Below are 24,205 nucleotides of genomic sequence, written 5' to 3'. Positions count from 1 at the left end.
AATTATTATTTTTTTCAATTTTCCAAACCAAACCCAGAATCAACACTGATAACTAAAACAATATCACAATATCGGTTGATGATCTCTAAGAGAGAGAAAATGAAAAGGCAATTTATGTCAAGAAAATAGATAAAAAGATATTTTAAAAAAAATCAAATTGAGAAAGAAAAAAAGAAAAACCAGTCTAGTTCTAAAAGTTTAAAACCATACAGCAGGACTGAAGGGGGGAAAAAAGAATAAACAGTAAAAGTTTTTCAGTACTATATCAGTGATCGCAAAGCCAGAAACAGCCTCCCCTGCTTTGTGTCGCTTGTTCCCCGGCTCGCCATCCGCTATCGCTGGTCTTTGTCTCACTATCCTCTCAATCTACCTCATCCACGGCCAACCCTCAATCTCTAGTGTCTTGACAAGCGCCACCAGTACATCTGGATGTGATTCACACGTCACTGGGTAACTATTTCTTGTATTTGCACGATGCTTAGGAAATACTTTTTATGTTTTCATTAGCTATAGAAATACTTGCAAGATGATTTGGTTTGGGCTACTTCTAGAATTTTAACCTGACATGAATGTCCTATTATAAAAAAGGAAAATTTTGAATTTAACTATAAAAAAAATCCATGAAGATTTAAATAGCCTAATTAAAAACACGATAAACCAAACAAATTAAGCAACTAGATTTGACTATAAATCCCACCCGTTTATTTAAAAAAAAAAAACAAACAGTTTCGGCTTCGAATATATTAAAAAAAATCTAGTTTGATTGGTTTCTTTTTTTTTTATCATAAACCAAACCCAACTGAAAATTCATTTCTGCAAGTTTTTTGGTAGTCAAATATTTTAGGTTCTACCTATTAGCAGAGCATTGAAACAAGAAATGCTCCCAGAACGGATTGTTGCTTTCCATCGAGACTAACACCGTCTCGAATTTATATTTTGTGGTGGACCAAGATGGAGATTTTTTATTACTTAAACCCGCTAAAATAATTATGAAATGGTAAACAGGATCCACAATGTAACCACTGAAAGCAATAAATTTGAAAAAAACTCTTCAGATTTTATCTAATTTACAAGGGAACTGAACGGGGCAGGGAGGATGGGAGTTCAATTAATAAATGAAGGACCCTTGCATAGGTGAAGCAGTTATGTGTAACAAAGATATGCCATGTTAAAAACTGTCACAAGCCTGTAAGACTCCATTATTAACTTACTGGAGCTGGCCATCCAAATTCTGAGGTGGTGGCTGTATCAACTCGGGCTCCTCTAAATCATCCGCTGCTTGAATGTGTATATCCTGTAAGAAGATGAAAACTCAAGACTAGTTGTCTCAGGTAATAAGTTACAAGTATAAGCAATTCTTTATCCAATTATCAAGAGTTTTCATTAATATCTCCTCTAATTCTTCTTATGAAACTGTTACACTAGGGTGGTCAGTTTATTCAAGTGTTATATATGGACGCTTTGCATGTTCCAAGCCATATGTCATGAAAGGAAAGAGCACACCGCATGTGCATCATTGCAGGTCAAAATAGAATACCCTTAGTGGGCAACAAGCCTAAAACCCAAAACTTCACCCAAAGGGTGGCCAAGTTATGTACAATTCACACGGCAGTGGGAAGGCCTTACAGCGTTCACCTTTCTACATACCATTGCATTCAGAGAGGTGTATTGGAAACTGTTTTGACGTAAAGATGGTAACCTAAGGTGCATAATTTCATAGATTTGGAGCATCGGATTCTGTGTTTGATAATTCAATGTGCATATTTTCTTCTCCTAACCAACTGATCATAAAGATTAAAGCTGATGATATAATTAGGTCATCACCTGAGTGTGTATTGGCTGGTGTGGTTGCTGATCTTGTGCCATTGCATAAGCTTGTGGTTGGGACATCCTGTAATATGGTTCTTTTAGATCGAGTTTGCATGATGATGTCTGAAGTATTCCTCCTTGTTCAGCACCAGGGCCCCACATTTTAGCTGTTAGAGTTGATCGTAATTTGTTAGAAAAGGAAGAAAACAAATCAGAAAGACAAACATGAGAAGACAAAAACCAACCTGACAAAGTTAAATATAGAGTGTAACTCTGAGCATTGTGGGCAACCATCCGGAGCTGGCCAGTAATTTCTTGCCCTGCCATCACATAGAGTGGCTGAGACAGAACACAACGTAACTGGTACCAGTGGGTGGTAGGCGCACCAGGGGCAGTTGTAAGCCACCTTTGTACAGTACTGCAGATCAAGGTGATTCCCGTATGAAGCCAATAAATTTGTGGGATGAGAAACATGTAACAAGGAAAGCATACTGCAGGTGTAAAATGCAAGCTAAAACAAAGGTAAGAAGATCAGGGACGAGTACTCACCTCCCATTAAATAACACATCGAACCAGCAGGCCAGACCATGAACTCTAGTTCCTACAGAGGCTATGAATTTCAAAGGTATAACAATCTCATATAAATCCTCTTCCTGCAGAAGAAAAGTAGAAAAGTTTTGATGAGTTGAACCAAGAAATGTCAAGGCAGTAACTTCATCATGGAGAAAGGAACAAGAGTCACTCATCAAGAAAGAATGGAGATCTAAAAGCTTTGGAAGCAAAACTTGTTTCAGGTGTACAGCACTCGGCAATGCACCCTAAGGTGGAATACAAAGCCACTAGTTCTAACTGTATAGATTCCAAAGAGAGGAGGTTGTTGTGCAGCAGAAACTTTTTAAACAAAATGTATGCTAAAACTGAAGAATTCAAGATGAAACAAAACTAGGAGGATAAAATCATAATCATTTTTCTTAATGAGCAGGCATTATATAAAACAGCTAACAAGAAGTGCAACTGCACAAGAATAAAGGGTACGGCTATACCTTCATTTCAGTAAAGTCTAAAACATGACAAATTGTAGGAGCCACCAATAATCTTGGATCGAAAGCATCTACAACAGGCTGCATGTACTCAGATGATCAGAAAAATGATCACAAAAGATGGTGCAGATATCACAGAATCAGAAGTAATCACTTAAGAAGGTATTTTCTCCACAGAAAACATGAATGCTTTGGTTTATAAACAGGATGAGAGCATATCCAAGCAAGTCAAACAAAATGTAATTTAATGTTTCAATCAAGGCCAGAAAAATGAAATCTAAAGAGACCTGAGAGAAGTATCCCCCAAATGCAGATCCATACAAGGGTGTCAGATCAACACCATAATAGTTTTGTTGCTGCCAAAAGAGGGCCTGCATCGAGAAAACCAATAATAAGAAAAACACACACATTTATTTCAACACACACTAATGGTATGAATGGACAACAGTTTACTCAAGAGAACTCGTGATATCAATGGGAAAACTTGACTAGCATTGCAACATTAGGCATATAAAATAAGAAATCGGCCAATCAGTCATGACGTTTTGAAATTGTTGCGCTGCTACAAAGATTAGGCATATACCAATCAGTCATGACTTTTTGAAATTGTCACACTGCTGCAAAGCTTAGGCATATAAAATAAGAAATCAACCAATCAGTCATGACTTTTTTGAAATTGTCACACTGCTACAAAGAGGTGCACAGGCTGCATCAAGTTATTCATAGAATGACTTCAGCATAATTGATCCAGGTACATACCTTATTCGCAATTTCAACAAATAAGTATTCATCACTAAAAGGTGCCATGTGTATCCTGCAAAAGCAAGCAATTTTAAGTAATAAAATCTAAAATAAAAGATCAATTAAATTTGGGTTTGCAGAAACGGTATCCTGGAGCATGCGAGAATACATGCATAAAGATAAAAAAAATTATACAGAGACCATCAGGAGTAATTTACATTGGAAAAATAAACAAAATGCATGCAGTTATGTACAGATTTATGATTTTATTTTTCTAGAAAAAAAATAACATTCTGAAAGCTGGTGGCAACAAGAAGCATATATTACAAGTCTGTCTCTAATAAGAAAACAAAATCCAAGCATTACTAACAACGCTTCATGACCTGAAAGATTCCAAATGCCAGGAACAAACTTCAAATCAAAACATACCTTAACCTGACTTTACAAGAAGAACTGTAAAGAGACATAGTATAAGGGGAAGAAACTGTCAAAAGAGTTGACTGGATGGTGTCATCACTTAAGTGGAAGAAAAATGGGAACCCAATTTGTCCATCAAATCAGGAAATGGAGTAGAAGGGGCATGCGAAACCATCAGGCAAAATCATTAAAAAGTTGACATTACCTACAAATTTTACATGAAACAAGAAGATGTAGATGAAGATATACGCCACCATAATCATGAGGTTACTTTCCAATTGGAAGTCATCTAGCAATTGCACGAGAAGAAGAAAACTTTGCAGTAGGATCGCAACAACCAGAGTCATGTAGGAGTCAATTATTCTTATACAAAATGCATCCAAGATCTAATAAATCAAGCAGAAAGGGAGCATTGGAGAGTCACTATTCACCTTCCAACTGTAGGGAACATTTTTCCATTTGGAACAAGAAAACGATCTCTTGCAATCACATAGGACTCCAACATTCTTTCATTGACTAACAAGGTACCTACAAGACAAGTCCCAGAAAAATTCAAGAAAAATATAAATTTGGACTTGCTATCTACAAGCACTCAGGATATTATCTCTCAATTCATTCAATCCTGGAAACATTCTTCATCTTTTTGCTGACAAAACTCATCCCCATACCAGCAGGAGAAGGGGCATTTGAGGCTTAAAATAAACAGAGCAGAAAAACCCATCGATGAAAAAAGGGTGTTCAGCATTATTAGAAAATTTCATCATCCACTGGAATGGAAAAGTAAAGATGGTGCATAAACTTACCCATTGGTTCAGATATTAGAATATCTGCTTTTTCTGGCAATTCAACTTCCTCAACTTTACCCTTTATTACCTACATTCACATGATATTGACTTGAGCAAAATGAGATAAACAGCATTTATGAAAAAAAAATTGAAGTACATAGCAAAGTCTCACTGTTATCCTTTCCCCAAGTGATGGGTTTCCAGCAATCAGTTTCCGGGCATATTCTGCCATTTCAGATGCTTCCACAGCATAGACATGCTTTGCACCAGCCTGATTGGAGAAAGGGAACACATAATCAGCTTGTAAAGGCACATCCAGAAAAGCAGATATGCAAGATTTTTGCACTGGGAACAATAAATTCAACTAGTCAAAAGATAAGTATACCTGAGCAGCAAATAATGACAAAATACCACTACCAGCACCGACATCAACCACCACACGACCAAAAAAATCTGCACGGTTCTCAATGACTGCAGCATAATAGGTTCCTGAAACATTAATTTTGCTTACATTGTCACACTGACCATCTGACTCAAATTACAAGTCCATCATAGAATTTTTGCATTTTGAGCACATGCAGCAAACTAGTGAACATCGTGATTTGTGAGGGCTTTGTCAAGCTTAATAAATTGAAAGTGAACATCTACGATAAGATAGAAAGGAGTAACAGAATAGTTAGCAATTTAACCTGTCCTCACATAATCTTGCATCATGTTTTGCTGATGTAGCAGTTGCCCATAATAATGGAAATACATTTTGGCAGATGATGGTTCTATTTTATCTTCAAACTTGCTTTTACAAGACGTGACTGCTCCATTAGGCATCAATGTTCCTGGAAAAGAAAATAGCCAACACTCAGAAGCAAATTGCAGGTACTTATGGATTAGAAAGCAGGTCATTCTGACAACTTCACAAAACATAAGGAAAGTTAACATGACATCTGTCTGTTCTGTTTAGATTGGAAAGAACTTCCAAATTGCTTAGAAAGCTAGATGGAGTAAATTGAAATTGAAATCCTCATCTAGATGCAAAGTGCAAAATGGATATTATTTTTCCATTTTTAAGGTTAAGGGCTTTTCATGGACAAAATCCATTACAAAATTTCACAGTTAATAAATGTTGCATTAAGTATTTTAATGCATCTTGGAGTTCCAACTTCCATGATTCTGCATGGATTTATTTATAGGGAAACTTATAGCAAATAACCACTATCAAAGTGATGCAATCAAAAGACATGAGTTTCTAGAGAAGAGAGGGAGGGAGAGGAAAAGTAGGGGGAAATCAGGATATGTGACAAGGGGGTATCTTCATATTATACCAGGCAACTATCTATAATAAACTGTGACAAAATTTCCAAAGCAGCACCTTGAACAGTGTCTTTCTTCTTCCATTGCTCAAATGCACAATGGAAGGCCCTGCTCTCCTCCTCATTTCTAAATTGGACATTGACTCCTGTTGAATATTTCTGGTAAAAAGTAATACTGTTAACATTATGAACATAAAAGCTACATCATGCATTGCAATACCAATCACCAGCCAAGTACATAGAAAAACAACTCGTGGCAATGGGGTATTGACATCTTGCAATTTGCATGTGTATTTAAAGAGAAGAGATACAAGCATCCACATAACACGAGATCCAATTTCCCTACTAACTAAACAAGTGAAATAAGACAGGAATAAAAAAACAGGTCCCCTTTCACTGCATATAGTTAAAAAATAAAAAAAAACTACATAATTTGAACAAGAATAAAACTCCGTACTTCTTTTCCCGTGCCAGCACCCGAAGCTTCAGCTATGCAAACTGATTGTAAAGGCCCTAGCTTGAATAACTGAACAACATCAAAAAAAAAGAGGAAAAAACACCATCATTACTCATATATCTTATCTAATCCATAAAATTCACCATTATTATTTCTACCAATTAGCAACAGCACAAACTACCAAAACAACAATTACTAAAGTAAAATTAAAAGGAAACTAAGAACAAACACTGACTGACCTGAGTAGTTCTGACATCAACACTGATAGAATCAGTTGATTCAGAGTCTCGGTTAAATCGAAGCCCCGCAACTCCATTTTCGGCGCTAAACCTAGCAATTACCGGTACCGATTGAGAACCTGAACAAGACGACGAGGTCGAAGAAGAAGAAGCAAGCTCGGTTATTGATGCTAAAGCAAACTCTTGTTGTTGTTGTTTGCTTTGTTTTTGAATCTCCATTGTTCAAACCTCGATCGATTTTGATTTTTATTTTGATTTTTATATTTTTTACTGTATTTATATGTTTAGGAGGAGGAGGAGGAGCTGCAATGGATGACTGAGCGAGTGAAAATTAGGGTTTTACAAAAAAGCGCGAAGCTGAGACTCAGAGCCGTCAAAAAGACAGAGAAAGAGCATAATATCTTTTGGGTGCCATGTGATGGGTAAAAATCATTTTTTATATGGTCCCTTGAGTTCTAAAACATTATTTAATCAGTATTTATATATTATTTTTTTTCTCAGATTGATCTTTTTATTCCTGAAGGGGTAACGATTCTCTCCTTCAAACTAATGAGCTACGTAAAGCTATTTTACTTTTGTATTTAAAAAAAAAAATCACTTGAAGATAATTTTTTAATTTTTATATAATTTTTATATACTAATATTAAAAATTATTTTATAAATTAAAAATTTTTTTTTTTAACATATAACCTCCAATTTGTTTGATGATCTTATTTCTTTCCCCTCCATCTTCATTTATTTAAATAAGTATTCCGATTTATTAATTATATTCATTTATTTAAATAAGTATTCCGATTTATATCCAGGTAAAGATACTCTACTTGGTTCTAGGGATGATGTCTTGTAATAAATTAATTAATTATATATAACATTAACTTTATATATATAAAACATATTTATTATCAATAAAAACTTTTTTTATATAAAACATATTTATTATCAATAAAAAAAAAAATTATTTTTAATATTTATTTGTATTTGATTAACAAGTCAAGAGTAAAAAAAATATTACAAATAAGGAAAATTATAAATTGATTATAATTATAAAATTTTTATTATGCTCAATCATTATTTTAAGTGTTTCTAATTAATATTATATTAAGATTGAACATTGATTATAATTGTTAAGATTAATGCATATTATATTATTTTTATTTATAAAAAAATAATTATTTTTATAAACTAACATGTGTGAGATTGTTGTGACTACTATGTAGTACTGAACTAATCTAATTAGAAATTTTTTATAGAAATATCGCACATGTTTATAGAAAAAATTATTTAATGATAGTATAAATAGTTATTAAACTTGAGATTATTAAGTTATTTTATGTGATGTGATCATCTAATTTTTAATTATAAAAAAATAGTTGTTTTTATAAACTGATATACGAGACATTGTTATAACTACTATTTAGCACTAAACTAACCTAATTAAGAATTTTATATGAAGATATAAAATGTATTTACAAAAAAAATCATTTAATGATCATGTGAATAGTTATTGAACTTTGTATCATTAAGTTATTTTATAAATTGTAATTATATAATTCTTTTTTATAGCTAGTAAAATCAATCTAGACATAGACATATTTATAATGATGATCGTCCAATTATAATAATAATTTAGATAGATTTATCATCATTCAATTATAATAATATGCTATGAAAGTATGTTTATATATAATTATTGTTATGTAAGATGTATAATTATACCATTTTTTTATTCACTCCTTTTGTTTTATTTCTATAAAAAAAAAAACCTAAATTGAGGGCTATTTAGAAACAAAATTTCTCAAAGACCGGAGTAAAAACTAGAACTTCATCAAGTTTCTTCATCCACTTTTTCAAATTTATTCCGAGTTTGAAGAACACGTTTTAAAGGTTGTTTTAAGTTTTCATTTACAAGTTTTCTGCTCTTTTTCAATTGAAAAATAATAAATAGAACAATTGTTTTTTTAATCTATAGGTGATTTTTTGCAAGGTAAAAAATTCAAATAGCCCATAACGCTGTTTTTGTAGCCCATCACACCATGAGCATAACCCACATTTCATAGTAATTGTCGCATTCTTCATAAATATTCTTAAAGAGATATACTAGAAAGCCAGCTTCACATTTTTTTATTAAAAAATTAATTTTTTTCTAATTAAAAACACCTCTAAAAAACACTTTAAAAACTTCAATTAGCACATTTATAACCTCAAGCCACCCTTTAATTTGTAATAAAATAACTTGAATTAATAAAAAAATTTCTCAATCCTGATCTAATTTTTCAGCAAGATGAAAAAAAAAGCATTTAAATAACATTTCTCTTTCCAATTGAAAGCTATCAACACAAAAACTATCATTTTTTGTTGCTTGAATGAGTTAACTAACTATTTTTATTATTTTTCTTTATTTTTCAATGAATTTCTGTTTTATTTCAGATACGAAGGCTGAAATATTAATAAATAAAACTTTAGACCATGACAAAATATCCTAAAATTCAAGGAATAAAAAATAATTCATCCAAAAATATTTGAACCAAGATGTATTTTTTCTTGTGAATTCAATTAACACCATCTTTGTTTTTTTAGCTCGCTTCTTTTTTCTTAAATTGTGTTCTATTAAAAACTAATTTCCACAAGCTTCTAGATTGTTTAAAAATAGCATTACCTTAATTTTCTAAAAATCTAAAGCTAGAACAATAAAAAACAATTACAATCATTATCCTTATCACTGTCATTGTTATCACAATTATTATGATTATCAATGAGTAATATCATAATTCCATAATTGTTGTCGTTATTATTATTATTGTTATTACTATTTATATTATTGTTATTATTATTATCACCACCACTATAATTAGTATTGTCATTGTTTTTATTTTTGTCATTATTTTTATTATTGTTATTGCTATTATAACCATGATTATTATTATTGTCATCACAATCATAATTACTATCGCTTATTATTATTATATCGTTATTGTTATTGTTATTGCTACTATTTACATAATTAATAATATAATTATCATGATTGTTACTATTATTACTATTATTATTGCAATTATTAATATCATAACCACTACAACTATTATAATAAATTATTATTATTATTGAAATAACAAAAATCATAAACTTGTTTTAAAGAATAAAATAAAAAAATCATAAAAACTTTGACAAAATGACAAGTGAAATAAATAAGAAATCAAACAAAAAAGACCAGACTAAAAAAATATTACTATCACTAGAAAAAAAAAACTATAAATTTGTTTTGAAAGGTAAAATTAAAAACTATAGAAACTCTGATAAAAGAAACCAGGGGAGAAAATAAGAAATCAAAAGTAGAAGGACTAAATTGAGAAATATAACATACATAAATTAGAATTGAAGGACTAGATTATAAACAAATAAAACTCAAATAAAATAGAAAAGGACCAAAATAAAAAATAAAAACCAAGAGGATAAATTCTGAAACACCAATAGAAAATAGACACAAATTTAGTAGGGCTAAAAATATAAAAAGAATAAAAATAAAATAAAAAATTAAAAGAACAATAATTGAAATGAAAAACAAAACATATAAGAAATTGTAATTGAATGATAACATTAAAAAAAAATACATAAAAAGGATCAAGGATGGAATAACAAAATTCAATGAATGAGAACTAAAATTAAAAATAACAAATAAAGATAACAATTATAAACTTTAGTTTTTAGGATAAATAAAATAAAAAAATTGATTACTAGTAGCAATCTAACTATTATAAAATTACACACGTTACATCATGTGGAAAAATACATGATTGCGTGTTTAGAGAGACAATAAATAATCAAATCTAGTTACCAGATGTTATAAGCACTACCTAAATTACATAAATGCTACATAATTGTTGGTGCAAGTGAAACACATGTTAATAACTTTTCAATATAAAAATTTAAAATAAAATACGAAAATATCTCTAAAAGCAAAATATTTTTTGTCATTTCCAAGATTACAATATATTATTTTATTATATTAATATCAAAAATATTTTTTAAATAAAAATATATTTATTTTAATATATTTTTAAATAAAAAACACTTCAAATCACCATCCTTTAAACACTATTTAAAGCTCCTTAACAGCACATCAGTCATTTAAGATTTTATAAAGCTTTCCTTGATCGACACATGAAATACCAAGGAGAAAGATTTTTAACATACTTGTTAACATGTAGTTGGTAAGTGGTTGATCCACTGACATTTTTTAGTATATATCACTTTAATTTATATGTTGCAAAGGTTAATTATATTATTTTCTACATAAAAGAGTTGTTGATTGAAAGATGTGTGGATAAAAATAGAGTTATAACTTAATTTTTTTTACTGTTAAAAACCTAACAGTAATTTTGAGAATCGTGGCTAAAGAGCACGTGTACACAACTAGAAAATATCACAACTACCATGATGTTAACATCCCAAACCATAAAAATCATGCCCAAAAATTTGTTAATAAAACTAAAAAATAATAAGATGTTATTTTTTTAAATATTTTTTAATTAAAAAAAATTTAAATAATGTTTTTATTTTTAACATTAATATATTAAAATTATTAAAAAATATCTAATTGATATTGTTTTAGATAAAAAAAATATTTTTTTTAAATTAAATCATGTGCCAATTTAATATCTAATTGATATTGTTTTAGATAAAAAAATATTTTTAAAATTAAATTATATTACGTGTTAAATTGACATAAATAAAAGAGAGAGAAGTTAAGAATGAAAAGAGAAAAATCATGAGAGAGATATTACTATATTGTTTGCATATGTTTTTTATTTTTTTTATACTGGACGTGAGGGTAATTTATATTTTATTCAGGTTAAAAACTATTTAGATTTATAATGTAAAATGTAATTTCTAAATAAATAAATAAATAATAAAAGATTTGATGTAATTAATCTAAAAATAAAAAATAAAGAGCTCTTACTAATTTAAATACAATATAGCAAAAATATAATTAATTCTGGTGTTTTTTCCACGTCAATATTAGGACCTCTCCTAATTTTGTTTTTTAAAAAGAAATTGTTAAAGTAAAATCCGCACACTCACACACACACACACACACGCACACACAGTATTAATTTTCCCTCCAAAATCTTCCTCTGTTCCCCCCTCAATGCTCACTCCACTTTTCTAACCCTAACCCTCCACCACCAATCTCTCTTCTTCTCCTGTTGTCAAGAAAGCATTTTTTTTTAATTAATTCCTTTTTGCTCTAGTTTGATCAGGTTCGGGCAACTTTGTTTTTATTGCTTGTTAAAAAAAAATCACACACTGATATTTCCAGGGTTTTAAAAAGGTGGGATTTTTTTTTTTGCAGATGAATTAAAATGGGTTCTCTTGGAGACGATGACGATGGTGAAATTAAAGCAGGGAGAGAAAACCCAAATGCCAATTTCGCCCCTTCTTGTACCCAACCCTTTGATTCTCAATTTTTGCCCTCTCCATTGCCTGGTAATTCTTCGATTCTTTTTTATATTCACCATAAAGTTCTGTTCTTTTCTTTGTAATTTTTAATTGACCTAGTTAAGATTTTTTGTAAGTATCTAGAGAATTCCGGCCCTGGTTGTTGCCGCCTGACTGTGATTTTTGAGCCTCTATAGCGACCAAACAATTTTGTACTTAAACCAAATTTACAATTAGGAAAGATTTCATTGAATTAGAAGTGTCGAAGATCTGTTGTCATAGTACGGTTGTTCTCGGGAAAGAATTTCTCGAATCAAATTTGTATTTGATTTTTTTTAATCAATGGTAAAAAAAGAACTTCTGTATAAGGATCGATGATCACTAGCACGATTGACATGTCGCAATTGTTGCTGGGAAATAATTGAAATCTGTGCATGATCTGGTGTAGTCGATGACTGTGACATGGAAATTTTAAAGTTTGATCACTGTTTATGTATTTGTGTATATTCAGCATGATTCAACCATATGAGAGCATATAAGCACAGCCTGTGTCGCGTGTGTTAGTAGTGTTATGAGTTGTTCATGCTTATTTTAGAAGTAATATGTAGTTATTTACAGACAATTTTTTATGAATAGTTGTTGAAGATTCAATATCGATGTAGTTTTTTTTTTTTTAAATTATATGATATTTAGGTGAAAAAGGTGAGGATGCTAATGAGCTGCAATTTTTACAAAGTACAATGCTTTTTGAGGATACTGTTAGAGTTGAAGATGCTTCTGAGACCCAAGTAGTGGATCTTGGTGGTGAAACACAAGCGCTGGATGACCTTGATTGGTTTCAGAATGTGGACACCCAATTGATAGATGAGATCATTGATAGTGATGGTGAAGGAACAGATAGAACTGAAGTTTTGGATGATGGTAATGAGCTCTCTGATGATGAATCTGGAAGAAGAGGCAAATGTGAATCATTGGATGGGGAGAAGATTCAAGACACCTCTCTGTCCAAACATGGTGAGAAGGGATTGGTGGAGCAGTCTGATGCTTTGACCGATGAACAGCATTTATCAGGTGAGTTTTTCTGATTTTGATCATGGAAAATAGCTGATTTGATTCATGAGAGGGTGGAATCTTTTCTCTAGTGGTTGGACATATAAAGCTTCCAGAAATTTGCACTTTTAAATTTAAAATTCTCCTAGTCCTTCTGACATGTCTCTTTAGCATTATGATTCTAAGGCCTTAAATGAAGGATTGACTAGGAAACAAATGGGGAATATCTAGTGGCACAACTGTACACAGCTTATTTGATATTCAGCACCCTCTCTGGAGTGAAAAATCACTCTTTAATGGGCTTACTCATGAAAATTTAAAAACCGAATTAAAAAATATACACTTATTCTTTCTGTACGTGACTATGTACTAATGGTTTCGAAATCTAAGACTAGCACTTCATCCATGTCTTTACCATTACATGTTTCTAGTTCAACACTAGTATTTCTCTATGATCAGAACCAAAATCAGTGTTCTCTCATGATATTTTTGGTTTTTTTTCCTTGTCATTCATGATAATTAGTATATATCACATGAAATCTTCCTAAGCATATACTAAATTGTTCCAAAGGATAACTTACGTTAACCAAATGAATTGTGAGTATGAAATTCTATTTTCTTCAATTGAATATTTTAAGTGAGCCATATTGGTAATTGGACATAAAAAAAATACTAAAGATCCACACCAAATGACTACCAATGATGGCAAGTGATACATTTTAATAATCTACTTTTAAGAAAATTGAAATTTTATGTTGGGCAAGCTGTGCAATATATGATGCGCTTCTTCTTATAATTACAATATTTTTCTGGTTTTACTCTTACTAATATTTCTCCATCTTGCTCCCAGGATCTGCCCTGAAGTATACTTCAGTTCGTGTAGAGTCCTTGCGGGTCTCTGGTATAGCAGCTCGCAGGAGTGCTTCAAATGGAACCAACAACAGTGACTCATGTTCTCTTGTGACTGATGGTCAGATTTCAGAACAATTTACTGTTAACACTAATGGGTCAAAAATAAAAATTCCAGAGGAAGTTGTTTGGAGGCATGATGTGGGGAGATCTGATGATGAAGTGAAGGAATTTAGTAATGGAAGCAGGTGTAATATTGGTTGGTCTGCAATGAGAAAACTCTTCGCTGATAATTCCTTTGTTGAAACCAAAGGACATTTTGTACAAGGAAAAGAAGTCCCCATTTGTGATGATGGGGTGGCAGGGTTAAGCTATATTGACTCCCAAGAACCAGGAGATTTGTCACAAGCCGATGCGCTTTTATGTGTGCAAAAGTTAATTGAAGAGAGCAAGGCATTGTTTGATGAAGTTGACCTGGGGAAAATTGACAGGAGAAAGTCAAGTCACATTTCAGCTGCGAAGGGGGTACAAAGTTTGGCCAAGAAAACCACTGATGGAGGCACCAAGGGAAAAAGCAGGATCTTTGACTGGGATGATGGACTTGAGGACGAGGGAGGAGGAGATATTTTCTGCCGAAGAAAGGAAAAGTTTTTTGGTACTGCAAACCTTGGGAAGAGATCCTTTATGAAACCCTCAAAATCCAAAGGAAATCAGTTGGGTGTATGCGGGGACAGCGAGGGAAAATCAAATGTCCAGAATGTAATAGAGGTTCACTCTGAGTCAAAAATAGATTTGTGTAGTCTAAGAGCTAATAAGAAGATGATGCAAGAAACTGAAACGAATGTTAGTAGGAATCTTTTTAATAAGTTTGATGAACAACCTGAAGCGGATTCATCAGCAGGACAGTTGGAAGATCTTACTAGGAAGGAGGTTCCAGAAATGCTAGATATAGGTTTGGACACTCAAATGGCTGCTGAAGCTATGGAAGCCTTATTCCATGGGGAGGGCATTGCTTATGATGCTACTAATGATGGCCAGCAGATTCCAGCAGTTAATTCCAAGGATCTTATGGAAGGACCACTGAGAAGTAAGGCTAAGAAGAGCATCCATTCAAAGCAATATTCTCTTAGCAACAATGAGGATATTGGAGTTACCACACATCAGTCGAAGAAAACATTGAAGATTAGTGCTAAACTAGGCAAACAATCTCTAACTCCATCACAAAAATGTCCTGAAAATGTCAGAAAGGAGTGTGATACGGATGTAGTAATGACTAGAAGTAAGAGGGCCAGGTCAGATGCTGGACTTGATGAGTTGGATAGATGTAATGGAACTGCTTCAAGGGGTCATCGCTCAGTTAAGAAACAAGATTTACCAGTGGGGCTTGCTACTTCAACACCAGTTGCTCACCGGACCAGGCGGTCATTGGCAGTTTCTAAATTGTCATTGGCAGTTTCTAAATTGAAAAGTGCTGAGAATCTGTCCATTGATAATAGAGAAAAACCCAACAGCCAGGTTGAGTTGGGTGGTCATGAGTGGCATAAAGCTGGTGTGGTAGATGTTGAGGCATCTGAAGTGTTGAATGCTAAAGGGAACTCATCAGGATTGGGTTCTAGTCAACCCAGAGAACCTAAAACTTCCAAATCAAGATTGCTAGCTACAGACAATTATATCAGTTTTCCCAGAAGAAAAAGATCTCGTCAAAACTTGTCAGGTCAGCTTGATGAGCCCCATAACTTGCATGCTCAATCCAAACCATCTTGTCAGCCAGGAATTAGCACTGATTTACACATGGAGAAGAAAACCAGATCATCCATATCTGTTTGCCCAGATTTGTCACCCCAACAACATGTTCATAAACCAGGCATAGATGGTACTACTTGTAATTATAATTCTGTTCATATGAATGGGAAGATGTCTAACAATCTAATGGGAGTAGGTGCTTCAGTAAAATCCTCTCACAGAAGAAGTAATGCAGATTCCTCACCATCAGCTGCAAATGAAGTGAATGTGCTAAGTTCAGATAATTTGTCAAGGGAGAAAACAAAATCTTACGAATCAGCATGTGCTTCTCCTGGTATCTGTATGACGCCTGTGAATGCTGCATCACCTGTTTGTATGGGCAGTGAATATAAGCAATCATGCAGGAAGAACCTGTCAAGAGCATGCCTTGTGAAAGAAATGAGTAGTCTATGTGCTGCATGGACAGGACCTATTTCTGAACCAAAAGATACAAGGAAGAGAAGAGATTTGTCTGATGTTCGAGTCCTTTTCAGCCATCACCTGGATGAGGACATAATTAAGCAGCAGCGAAAGGTAGTCCTTTGGATTTCATGAGCTCCTTTTCATAAAGTGCTAGGCTGGTTTAACTAGATAGTGCCTGTTTATCTTGTCTCACAGATAGCAGATCGACTTAAAGTTTCAATAGCTTCCTCCATTGCAGATGCGACACACTTTGTTACTGATAAATTTGTGCGGACAAGGAATATGTTGGAAGCTATTGCTTCTGGAAAACCAGTGGTCACACATTTATGGCTTGAGAATGTTGGACAAGCTAACTATTACATTGACGAGCAAAAGTACATAGTAAGAGACTCAAAAAAGGAAAAGGAGTTCGGCTTTAACTTAGCAGTTTCATTGGCACATGCGCGCCAGCATCCGCTTTTACAAGTAAGTGTTTTATTGTGTTCAAGGCATTCTGATGATTAATATGTGGGGTGATGAGTGTCTAAGTGCAAATTTAGACCCTTAAAATTAATGAGTTGTTGTATTATATTACATGGAACACACAAGTCAAATGGTCTTTATTCAAAGTTGTAATTGGGTTGTGATTAAGATGGGGTAAAAGAAAGGTAAATAGAAGGTTAATAACCTGAGAATCTAGTATAGCATATAAATGATGAAATCAACAGCATATAATCATCAAAGCACATGAATTCTTTATCATGAAATCACAATTACTTAGCTTTTGATTTTAACTTTCGACAATATATTCTCATTAAGAGAATATTTTCTTTAATTTTTTCTATCACCATTATGTTTCTGTTTATTTTTGTTCCTATATTTGTTTTTTAATTGATTCAGATCATGCTCAAATTCAACACAAAACTTCATCACATAATCTTTTTTCTTTTCAAAATTTTCAACCACAAACCTATATAAACATCACATATGTTCTACTAGTCTTTGGCCAGGGAATAGGAAACATGTAAAAAGTCAAGGCTTATAAAACATATGCAAAGCAAAGAAAGATAAATAAGCCTAACACGACTCATTAATAGATAACATGCTTTATATTGGTTTTTTAGGTTCACAATGGTTAAATTCCAGCATGTCCTTATCATGTTCATACTTCATACACACATGTAATGTGATTGTAGTCTCTACAAGATATTAAGCAAGTTTTGGAAATACATAACCTTTGAATGAATGACACATAAAATAATCATGGGCTCAAAAGCTCACAAGCTCACAAGCTCACAGAAGATAAAATCATATACTAAGTCAGCATGACATGCTTTCAAAGTCAATTCCTAAACCATTTAAGCTTCAAATATTACAAGTAAACCTATTCATTCAATTTATACCTTCGAATCCATAATACACATATTCTCATCAACCATGGGGAAATCAAAAGATAAAATTAATCACTTAGGGTTTGAAACAAAAATCTAATAGAACTTTTTTTTATATTAAAAACAAGCACTAATATCCAAAGTAGAGTAAATTGCACATGCAAGTAAATTGCCTTCCTACAAGCACTAATATCCAAAGTAGAGTAAATCGCACATGCAAGAAAACACCCAAGCATGGATAGATTTGGGTAAACTAGGTAAAACATGCGCAAACAAAAAAAATTAAAAAGAAGACAAAGAAAAGAGAAAACAAATCTGAATGTTTTTTTTTTTGTTGTTTTTGTATGTTGGATTGCCTCCCAATAAGCACATTTATTTATTGTCTTTGGCTCGACTCCATGTTTATGTCTAAGGCTTAGCCAAATTAACCTCCACCACAATACCTGCCGTAACACCTTCATAAAAAGATTTCAAACCTTGCCCCTTCACTTTGATCACTTTTTCTAAACCTTGAATTTCGATTGCACCATGATTAAAGATGTTTGGAACCACAAATGATCCAATTGAACGAAAACACAACTTATTAAGAAAGAGCTTCAAACTTGAATGAAAGATAACTTTTTTATCAAACATAAAATTTACATTCTTTGCCACAAATTTGCATAGAAACAATGATGTTTTTTAAAGCAGCTCTAGATATGGTTTGAAAAGTACATGGAGCTCCTGTCTGACAGATTTGCCTTAACCAATCCTAATCTCACAAGGATTCATTGTTCATGTTGGATTTCAAATGCAATTAGAATTTGAACTTCTTAGCTCCAATGACTTGTTTCAATGTGCTCTTTTTAGTTCTTTGTTTGAAATTATGCTAAAAATGTTTCATTTAGCTTTTTTTTTTTTAACGTTGTGTTTTCATAGCTCTATTAAGCACAAAACAAGTTAAGTAAGCTATTGGAAGATGTAAAACATGAATAAAAGACTGAGAATTAAGTACTGAAAAGATAGAATAATATGAATGTATCATGGGGTGAGGTGAATATGAAGTCCATCAAGTAGCATGATGGCTGGACTTGGTCAACCCACCATCTTTTGCTTTATTTCGTTATATTGGTTAGGGTTGTCCTCTTCTGTTTGTTGAAGAAACATTTTCTGCAGGGTCGAAGAGTTTTGATCACTCCAAAGACAAAGCCGGGCAAAGAAATAATTTCCAGTTTGGTCAAAGCAGTTCATGGCCAGGTATACTGGTTTCATGATAACTTAGACGCATTCTTATCATGGTTGGATAAACTTTCTGATTATGCTTTCATAATTCTTTGACTAGACCTTTTTTTTTTTTTAACTTAATTTATATTAGTGAGTGCCACAGACGGTTTAACAAAGATTTGAATTAATATTTCCTGCGGATACTCTCTTAGACATGCGCGCCCATACATGGCTTGCACACCCATCAGTTTCCTTCGTCTTTTTTATGAACATCTTTTTTATATGGCTTGCACACCCATCATGTTTCACACTGAATATGAATATGTGGCTGTTGAAACTTTTGATTACTCCATTAAATTATTCAGATGCTTTCGGCAATTCTTGCTTTATAATGATATTTGTTGAATTGCTTATCAGGCAGTGGAGAGAGTTGGCAGATCCACTCTAAAGGATGATGTAGTCCCAGATGATCTGTTAATTTTGTCTTGCGAAGAAGATTATGAAGTCTGCGTACCTTTCCTTGAAAAAGGTTTGAATACTTGTTCTTTATTTTGGTTCATCTCTTCACGTGATCCGTAAAATTCTAACCAATAAGAATTCGCACTGTTACTTTATACTTTCAGGGGCTGCTGTCTACAGTTCAGAGCTGCTGCTGAATGGAATTGTTACTCAGAAGCTGGAATATGAAAGGTCGGTTGCATTGTTTTAAGGGAGGATTAACTTTTTTATGAGTAAATGAAATTGAATCTTCTGGCCAGTTGGAGGGCCTCTTGTGTGTTGGCTTGTCCATGCGTGTCAGGATGCATGTGGACGATTTTTCTTACTAGTTAACTGTTCACTGTTCTTTATTGGCTTAAGAATATGTTGAATTCAAAGTTCAACCGGTTTTTATGTGGCATATTCTTGGATGGAATCATAAGGATCTTACATGAATGGCAGATCAAAAGGCATTTGGATACTTTTTTAAACTGACTGGCTCTTCTTGATGACAGGCACCGGCTCTTTGCAGACACTGTCAAGAGAACTCGTTCTACGGTATGGATGAAAAAAGATGGCCACAATTTCGTTCCCGTGACAAAGCGTAGATAGTTTTTCTTCTTCCTGGCACCTTTGTACATTTTTGCGTAATGCATGTAGTGAATCTGTTAGGCTTTCTTCCCTGTAGAAATATTTTGAAGGTGCTACAGCAGCACGAGAATGTAAATTTTATTCTAAACTCACAATCTTTGTTTTAGATACTTGATAGAGCTAGTCATATTTATTTTAGGAACATAAGATCTGTATGAACGATTATGGGGCCTTCGCTCGTTCTTTAATGGCAGAGATGTTTACTCTTTTGATTTGATTTTTCTTGTACAAATGCATCTTTGGGGTTGTTTTTAGCTTTTGACCACCTGAGCTGCCTATAACAGGTCTTGATAAAATAAAATAAAATAAAAAATGGATGCATTTTCTCCCGAGAAGAACTACTAGGGTTATCTTAAGCAGAGCTTTGTGGTTTGGTTCTTGAGAGGAAAAAGGAAGAAAACTGAGGAAAAAATAAACAAGCATGAATTAAAGTTTGTGCACAGTCCTAAACAGAAGAAACCTCAACCTAGTTAGAAATTGGAAACCAATTGAATTGACAAAACCTTGAAATTCTCAAGTTTCCAATTACTTAGATTTAGCACATTTATCTGATTTGCATTCTGCAGTTTGTGTTAACAAGTCTTAATCCTTTTCGAATCGAGCAATGAGTTGCTATAAAAAAATACACTGTTATCCATTGCACAATAAAGAAATGAGCTGGACAAAGGGAGGTGATTATGCAGAAGAATTTCATTTACAACATACCATGGAATTGTTTTATTAACAACATATCTATCGCAAACATAATATGCTAGACCTCATTTCACTTTGATAATCACTCATACTGGATTCGAGTTTGGGTTCGAGTTGTGGTTCCGGCCAACCTGAACTCGCCAAGCAAAATATTGAATGTACAACGAGTTGAGGCCCATAGCTATCCCGAAACCCAAAACTGATGAAAGTAGTATTGCATAAATGGCCTTCACATGAAGCTGCAACAACATTTTTCAGATGATTTAATCAGCAGAATTCCAGGCTTCAAGTCAAAGTGAATCAAGATCCAAATTGATAGCAAATCTGGGCTCTGGAGTTGTGATGAGTTTTTTAACTTGATATGGTACAGTAAAAGGAATTCAGATTGTTACATGTTATCTCATAATTACCATTCTGGTGCAGCAATTTACCAAAATTATTTCTTTTTTTACCCCACCATTTCCATGCAGGTTGCTTTGGTGTTTTTCCGCACCTCCAAGGCTCAACAGCTTTCAACCAATGCCTTTCATCCGCCTTAAAGTTTACAGCTAATCCTTTATTTTTTCTGGCCTTAGTCGTTAGTTTCAGAAACCTGAAAGAACTAATGTTTTGCCTTCTTTTTTAGGGAACCTTCAACTCAGGGCAATTCACAACGTTTAGGAGGCCAAAGTATGCAATAGAGATGAGAATTAAGTTTTAGCTCAAACAAAACTATCATATCCCTCACTAACCTAATGAGTAGGGAACAAGCAAAGGAATGTCAAGGAAGAGAACATGAAAGAGACATGTTCAGAACTCAAGCTGTGGGTATCAAAACTTGTATTCCAATAAAAGAGAAGATCTCAGACCACATGGTATTTGATCATCACTTGCAGAAGTTATTAAAGTTAACAAAATAACCAGAATACCAAAGAAGATCGTTAACCTAAATTATGATAGCTTTTGATGAGGATTTTTGTTCCTAGAATGAACTCATCTTGTAGTTATCTTAAAATTAAAGTCTGTCTTCGTTAATTCATCCAGCATAACCAGTGCCTTTAACCATGATTATCTTTGCAACTTCACAGTTAATTTATTATAGTACCATATTCAATTCACTAGGCAACACTTAATTTATTATGTTAAATTATTTTAAGGAGGGAGATAGAAAATAAGACACATTACTCACCATGTTGTAGAATAGGTGGACAGTAATGGCCACAAATGCAAACTCAAGTGCAGCATATGTCCATATATACTCTCTGATTGCTGCAAGCCATGCAAGCATTTAGCGTGAAAACTCCAATTAAAAAGATTTTTTTTGTAAAATCCGAAGATCAGAATATACCTAGAATGACAGCAAAGATAGATGACAAAAGGCCCAACATGAATGCAAACGGTGCAGCAACTATAATTGCTTGAGTCTTCATGTCATGAATCTACAAAATTTTAATACACATGATTAGCATTTCAGCTGTAAAGATTAATGAATAATCAAGAAAAATTCCAGTTGTGTGCCTTCTCAACATGTTCCATACAATATCACAGTTACGAGATCATACAAATTGAGGGGACATTAGTCAACAGTCGTATTTGTTTTGACAGCATAGTATCACAACAAACCCAACTTCACTAAACGAACCTAAGCAGACATGTATACAGTAGAACTCATCAGAACAAGATGGTTTAAAACTCTAGCTTTCACAAAAATCTAAATTTGTTAATGCTACATTTTGTATAACAGCAAAACAACATACCAATAATTGCTCCAAGAAGAAGAAATAGCATATGGTGCTAATTAAGACAAGCACAACAAAGTCCTGCCAGGCACTGCATTAAGCACCAAGAAAACTAAAATCAAAATTAGCAGAAAGTGGAAAGGGAAAAATCACAAGTAACTGATTGTGAGTGAAACTCAGAGAAGATGTCTCTCAGCGAAGATGCAATGCATAATGACATCATGGAACCATGATATTACAGTTAAGACTATGATGTATGACTATGATGCCAGCTCGTATTACCTCATTGACTGTGACATCTGGTGACTCTGTTCCTGTCTGTTACTTCTATGGGCTGCGCTTGTTACCCGAAGCAAAGTTACCGGTAAGTTCTTAACCTCTTGCCCACATACATCACAATTCTTGTTTCCTTTGGTGCTAAACCACTTAATTGCACAGTCTTCATGTACAAGTCTGAGGGCACCTTTACAACTGCATTCCATTTTGAGCGTATTCCCTTCTTCACATACATCAAAACAGATCCTACATACAGCTTCCTCTTCAGGAATTTCTTCATCATCAACTTCAGTGGGAATAGGCGTTATTTGATCTGCTTTATTAAGTAGCAAAGTTAATGATATAGTGGGTGGATAACAATGCAAGGATTGCAAGTATAAAGAGTTCATCAGCATTAATCTCTAATATGATGACATGACACTAGACAAACCATTCGATGACAACACCCAAGAATGCAGGGTCTCTGAATCCAAGAAACAGATTGGAAGACACCAGGTTTGAGGAGCACCCAATGGGAACCTGTATAACTTACTGGAATACTTGAATTCTAAATCTTCATTCAACTGACCAACCATCAACCACCCTGACCCACCCTCTCTAACTGCTTTATCATTTCCTGTCAATAGACCAACTCAATACCAGGAAAAGGGAAATAATGACATGCACCTACCACCACCATCTTAGATATATATAAACCATCAACAACCTGAATGCAAATTTTTTCCCCTTCCATAATAGACCTAGAACACTAATTCTCTTCATTAAATGTCTGCAAACTTTTCTTCCTTTTCTCATCACCAAACCCAGATACTAACTTACCATCAAAGAGCCCCTTCAAAAGAAGACCCCATCTGTCTTACCTTATTCTTGCAAAAGCCATATGACCAATTTGGGACCAAATTTATCACTTGTTTTCCATCTTATTTTTTTCCAAATTATTGATCATCCTGCCATTGCTGTGACAGGATACATACAAACTAAATAAATAATTGACTTCAATGCATAAAACCCAAAACAATAATGGACAGTATCCAATCAGAAGTTATGCAATTCCTAATTCTATGAATAGTTTCTATTAAATATATGACATGTTTAGTTTGATTGAACTTAAAGGAAGACATCACTGAGGGAAACAACATTAAATTCATAATAACATGATGCAATTCCAAATTCTATGAGCTGAAGGAGCAAGTCAGGGAACTTGATCATGCAACGAGTTGAAGGAACAATAGAAATAAGGAAATGAAGCAACATATGTGCTACTACATACCATTACTAGGATCTGTTAGAGCATGCTCATTGCGAGTAGAGAAAGATGCAGATCGTACAATAACAACATTTCGCCCAGGCACAGAGAGGGACCTTGAAACCACAGGATGAGCAGCCCCTTTCTGAAAAAAAAAAAACTCATTCAGTTGTTCTCTTCAAGAATTTCCCTAGGTTACTTATCTGTTATTGGGGGGGTGGGGGGGGGGGGGGGGG

At 33.4% G+C, this 24,205-nt stretch overlaps 3 protein-coding genes across 5 annotated transcripts in view; 1 reads left to right on the top strand and 2 right to left on the bottom strand.

Annotated features, from left to right (window-relative positions):
- Positions 1-965: 965 nt before the first annotated feature.
- Positions 966-7,210, bottom strand: LOC105111440 (probable histone-arginine methyltransferase 1.4). Its single transcript, XM_011006785.1, has 15 exons — positions 6,796-7,210; positions 6,557-6,625; positions 6,159-6,258; positions 5,482-5,625; positions 5,178-5,281; positions 4,965-5,063; positions 4,811-4,880; positions 4,439-4,535; positions 3,609-3,663; positions 3,137-3,220; positions 2,853-2,930; positions 2,359-2,462; positions 2,055-2,227; positions 1,825-1,976; positions 966-1,294 (listed from the first exon to the last, which is right to left on the bottom strand). The coding sequence occupies exons 1-15, from the start codon at positions 7,012-7,014 to the stop codon at positions 1,208-1,210; spliced, it is 1,635 nt and encodes a 544-aa protein (XP_011005087.1). The 5' UTR covers positions 7,015-7,210; the 3' UTR covers positions 966-1,207.
- Positions 7,211-11,880: 4,670 nt separating this feature from the next.
- Positions 11,881-20,253, top strand: LOC105111439 (BRCT domain-containing DNA repair protein). The gene is made up of 9 exons (XM_011006784.1): positions 11,881-12,053; positions 12,146-12,279; positions 12,925-13,302; positions 14,132-16,446; positions 16,531-16,800; positions 18,861-18,941; positions 19,326-19,437; positions 19,532-19,598; positions 19,901-20,253. The coding sequence occupies exons 2-9, from the start codon at positions 12,156-12,158 to the stop codon at positions 19,995-19,997; spliced, it is 3,444 nt and encodes a 1,147-aa protein (XP_011005086.1). The 5' UTR covers positions 11,881-12,053; positions 12,146-12,155; the 3' UTR covers positions 19,998-20,253.
- Positions 20,254-20,631: 378 nt separating this feature from the next.
- Positions 20,632-24,205, bottom strand: part of LOC105111437 (uncharacterized) — a 5,691-nt gene continuing 2,117 nt past the window's right edge. Inside the window, exons 3-8 of one of the 3 annotated variants that reach the window (XM_011006783.1) lie at positions 23,994-24,111; positions 22,730-23,039; positions 22,466-22,538; positions 22,057-22,147; positions 21,898-21,977; positions 20,632-20,968 (exon numbers count right to left, since the gene is read on the bottom strand). In XM_011006783.1, coding sequence (XP_011005085.1) covers positions 20,816-20,968; positions 21,898-21,977; positions 22,057-22,147; positions 22,466-22,538; positions 22,730-23,039; positions 23,994-24,111 — 825 coding nt within the window. In that variant the 3' untranslated portion in view covers positions 20,632-20,815. Of the gene's footprint in view, positions 20,969-21,897; positions 21,978-22,056; positions 22,148-22,465; positions 22,539-22,729; positions 23,040-23,993; positions 24,115-24,205 lie in introns of all 3 variants that reach the window. The other 2 variants (XM_011006781.1, XM_011006782.1) reach the window with 2 other exon arrangements.

This window comes from Populus euphratica, unplaced genomic scaffold (genome assembly GCF_000495115.2).
Source record: "Populus euphratica unplaced genomic scaffold, PopEup_1.0 scaffold294.1, whole genome shotgun sequence".
Lineage (NCBI taxonomy): Eukaryota > Viridiplantae > Streptophyta > Magnoliopsida > Malpighiales > Salicaceae > Populus > Populus euphratica.
The sequence above is the reverse complement of the archived record's forward strand: the minus strand, read 5'-3'. Positions and strand labels throughout refer to the sequence as shown.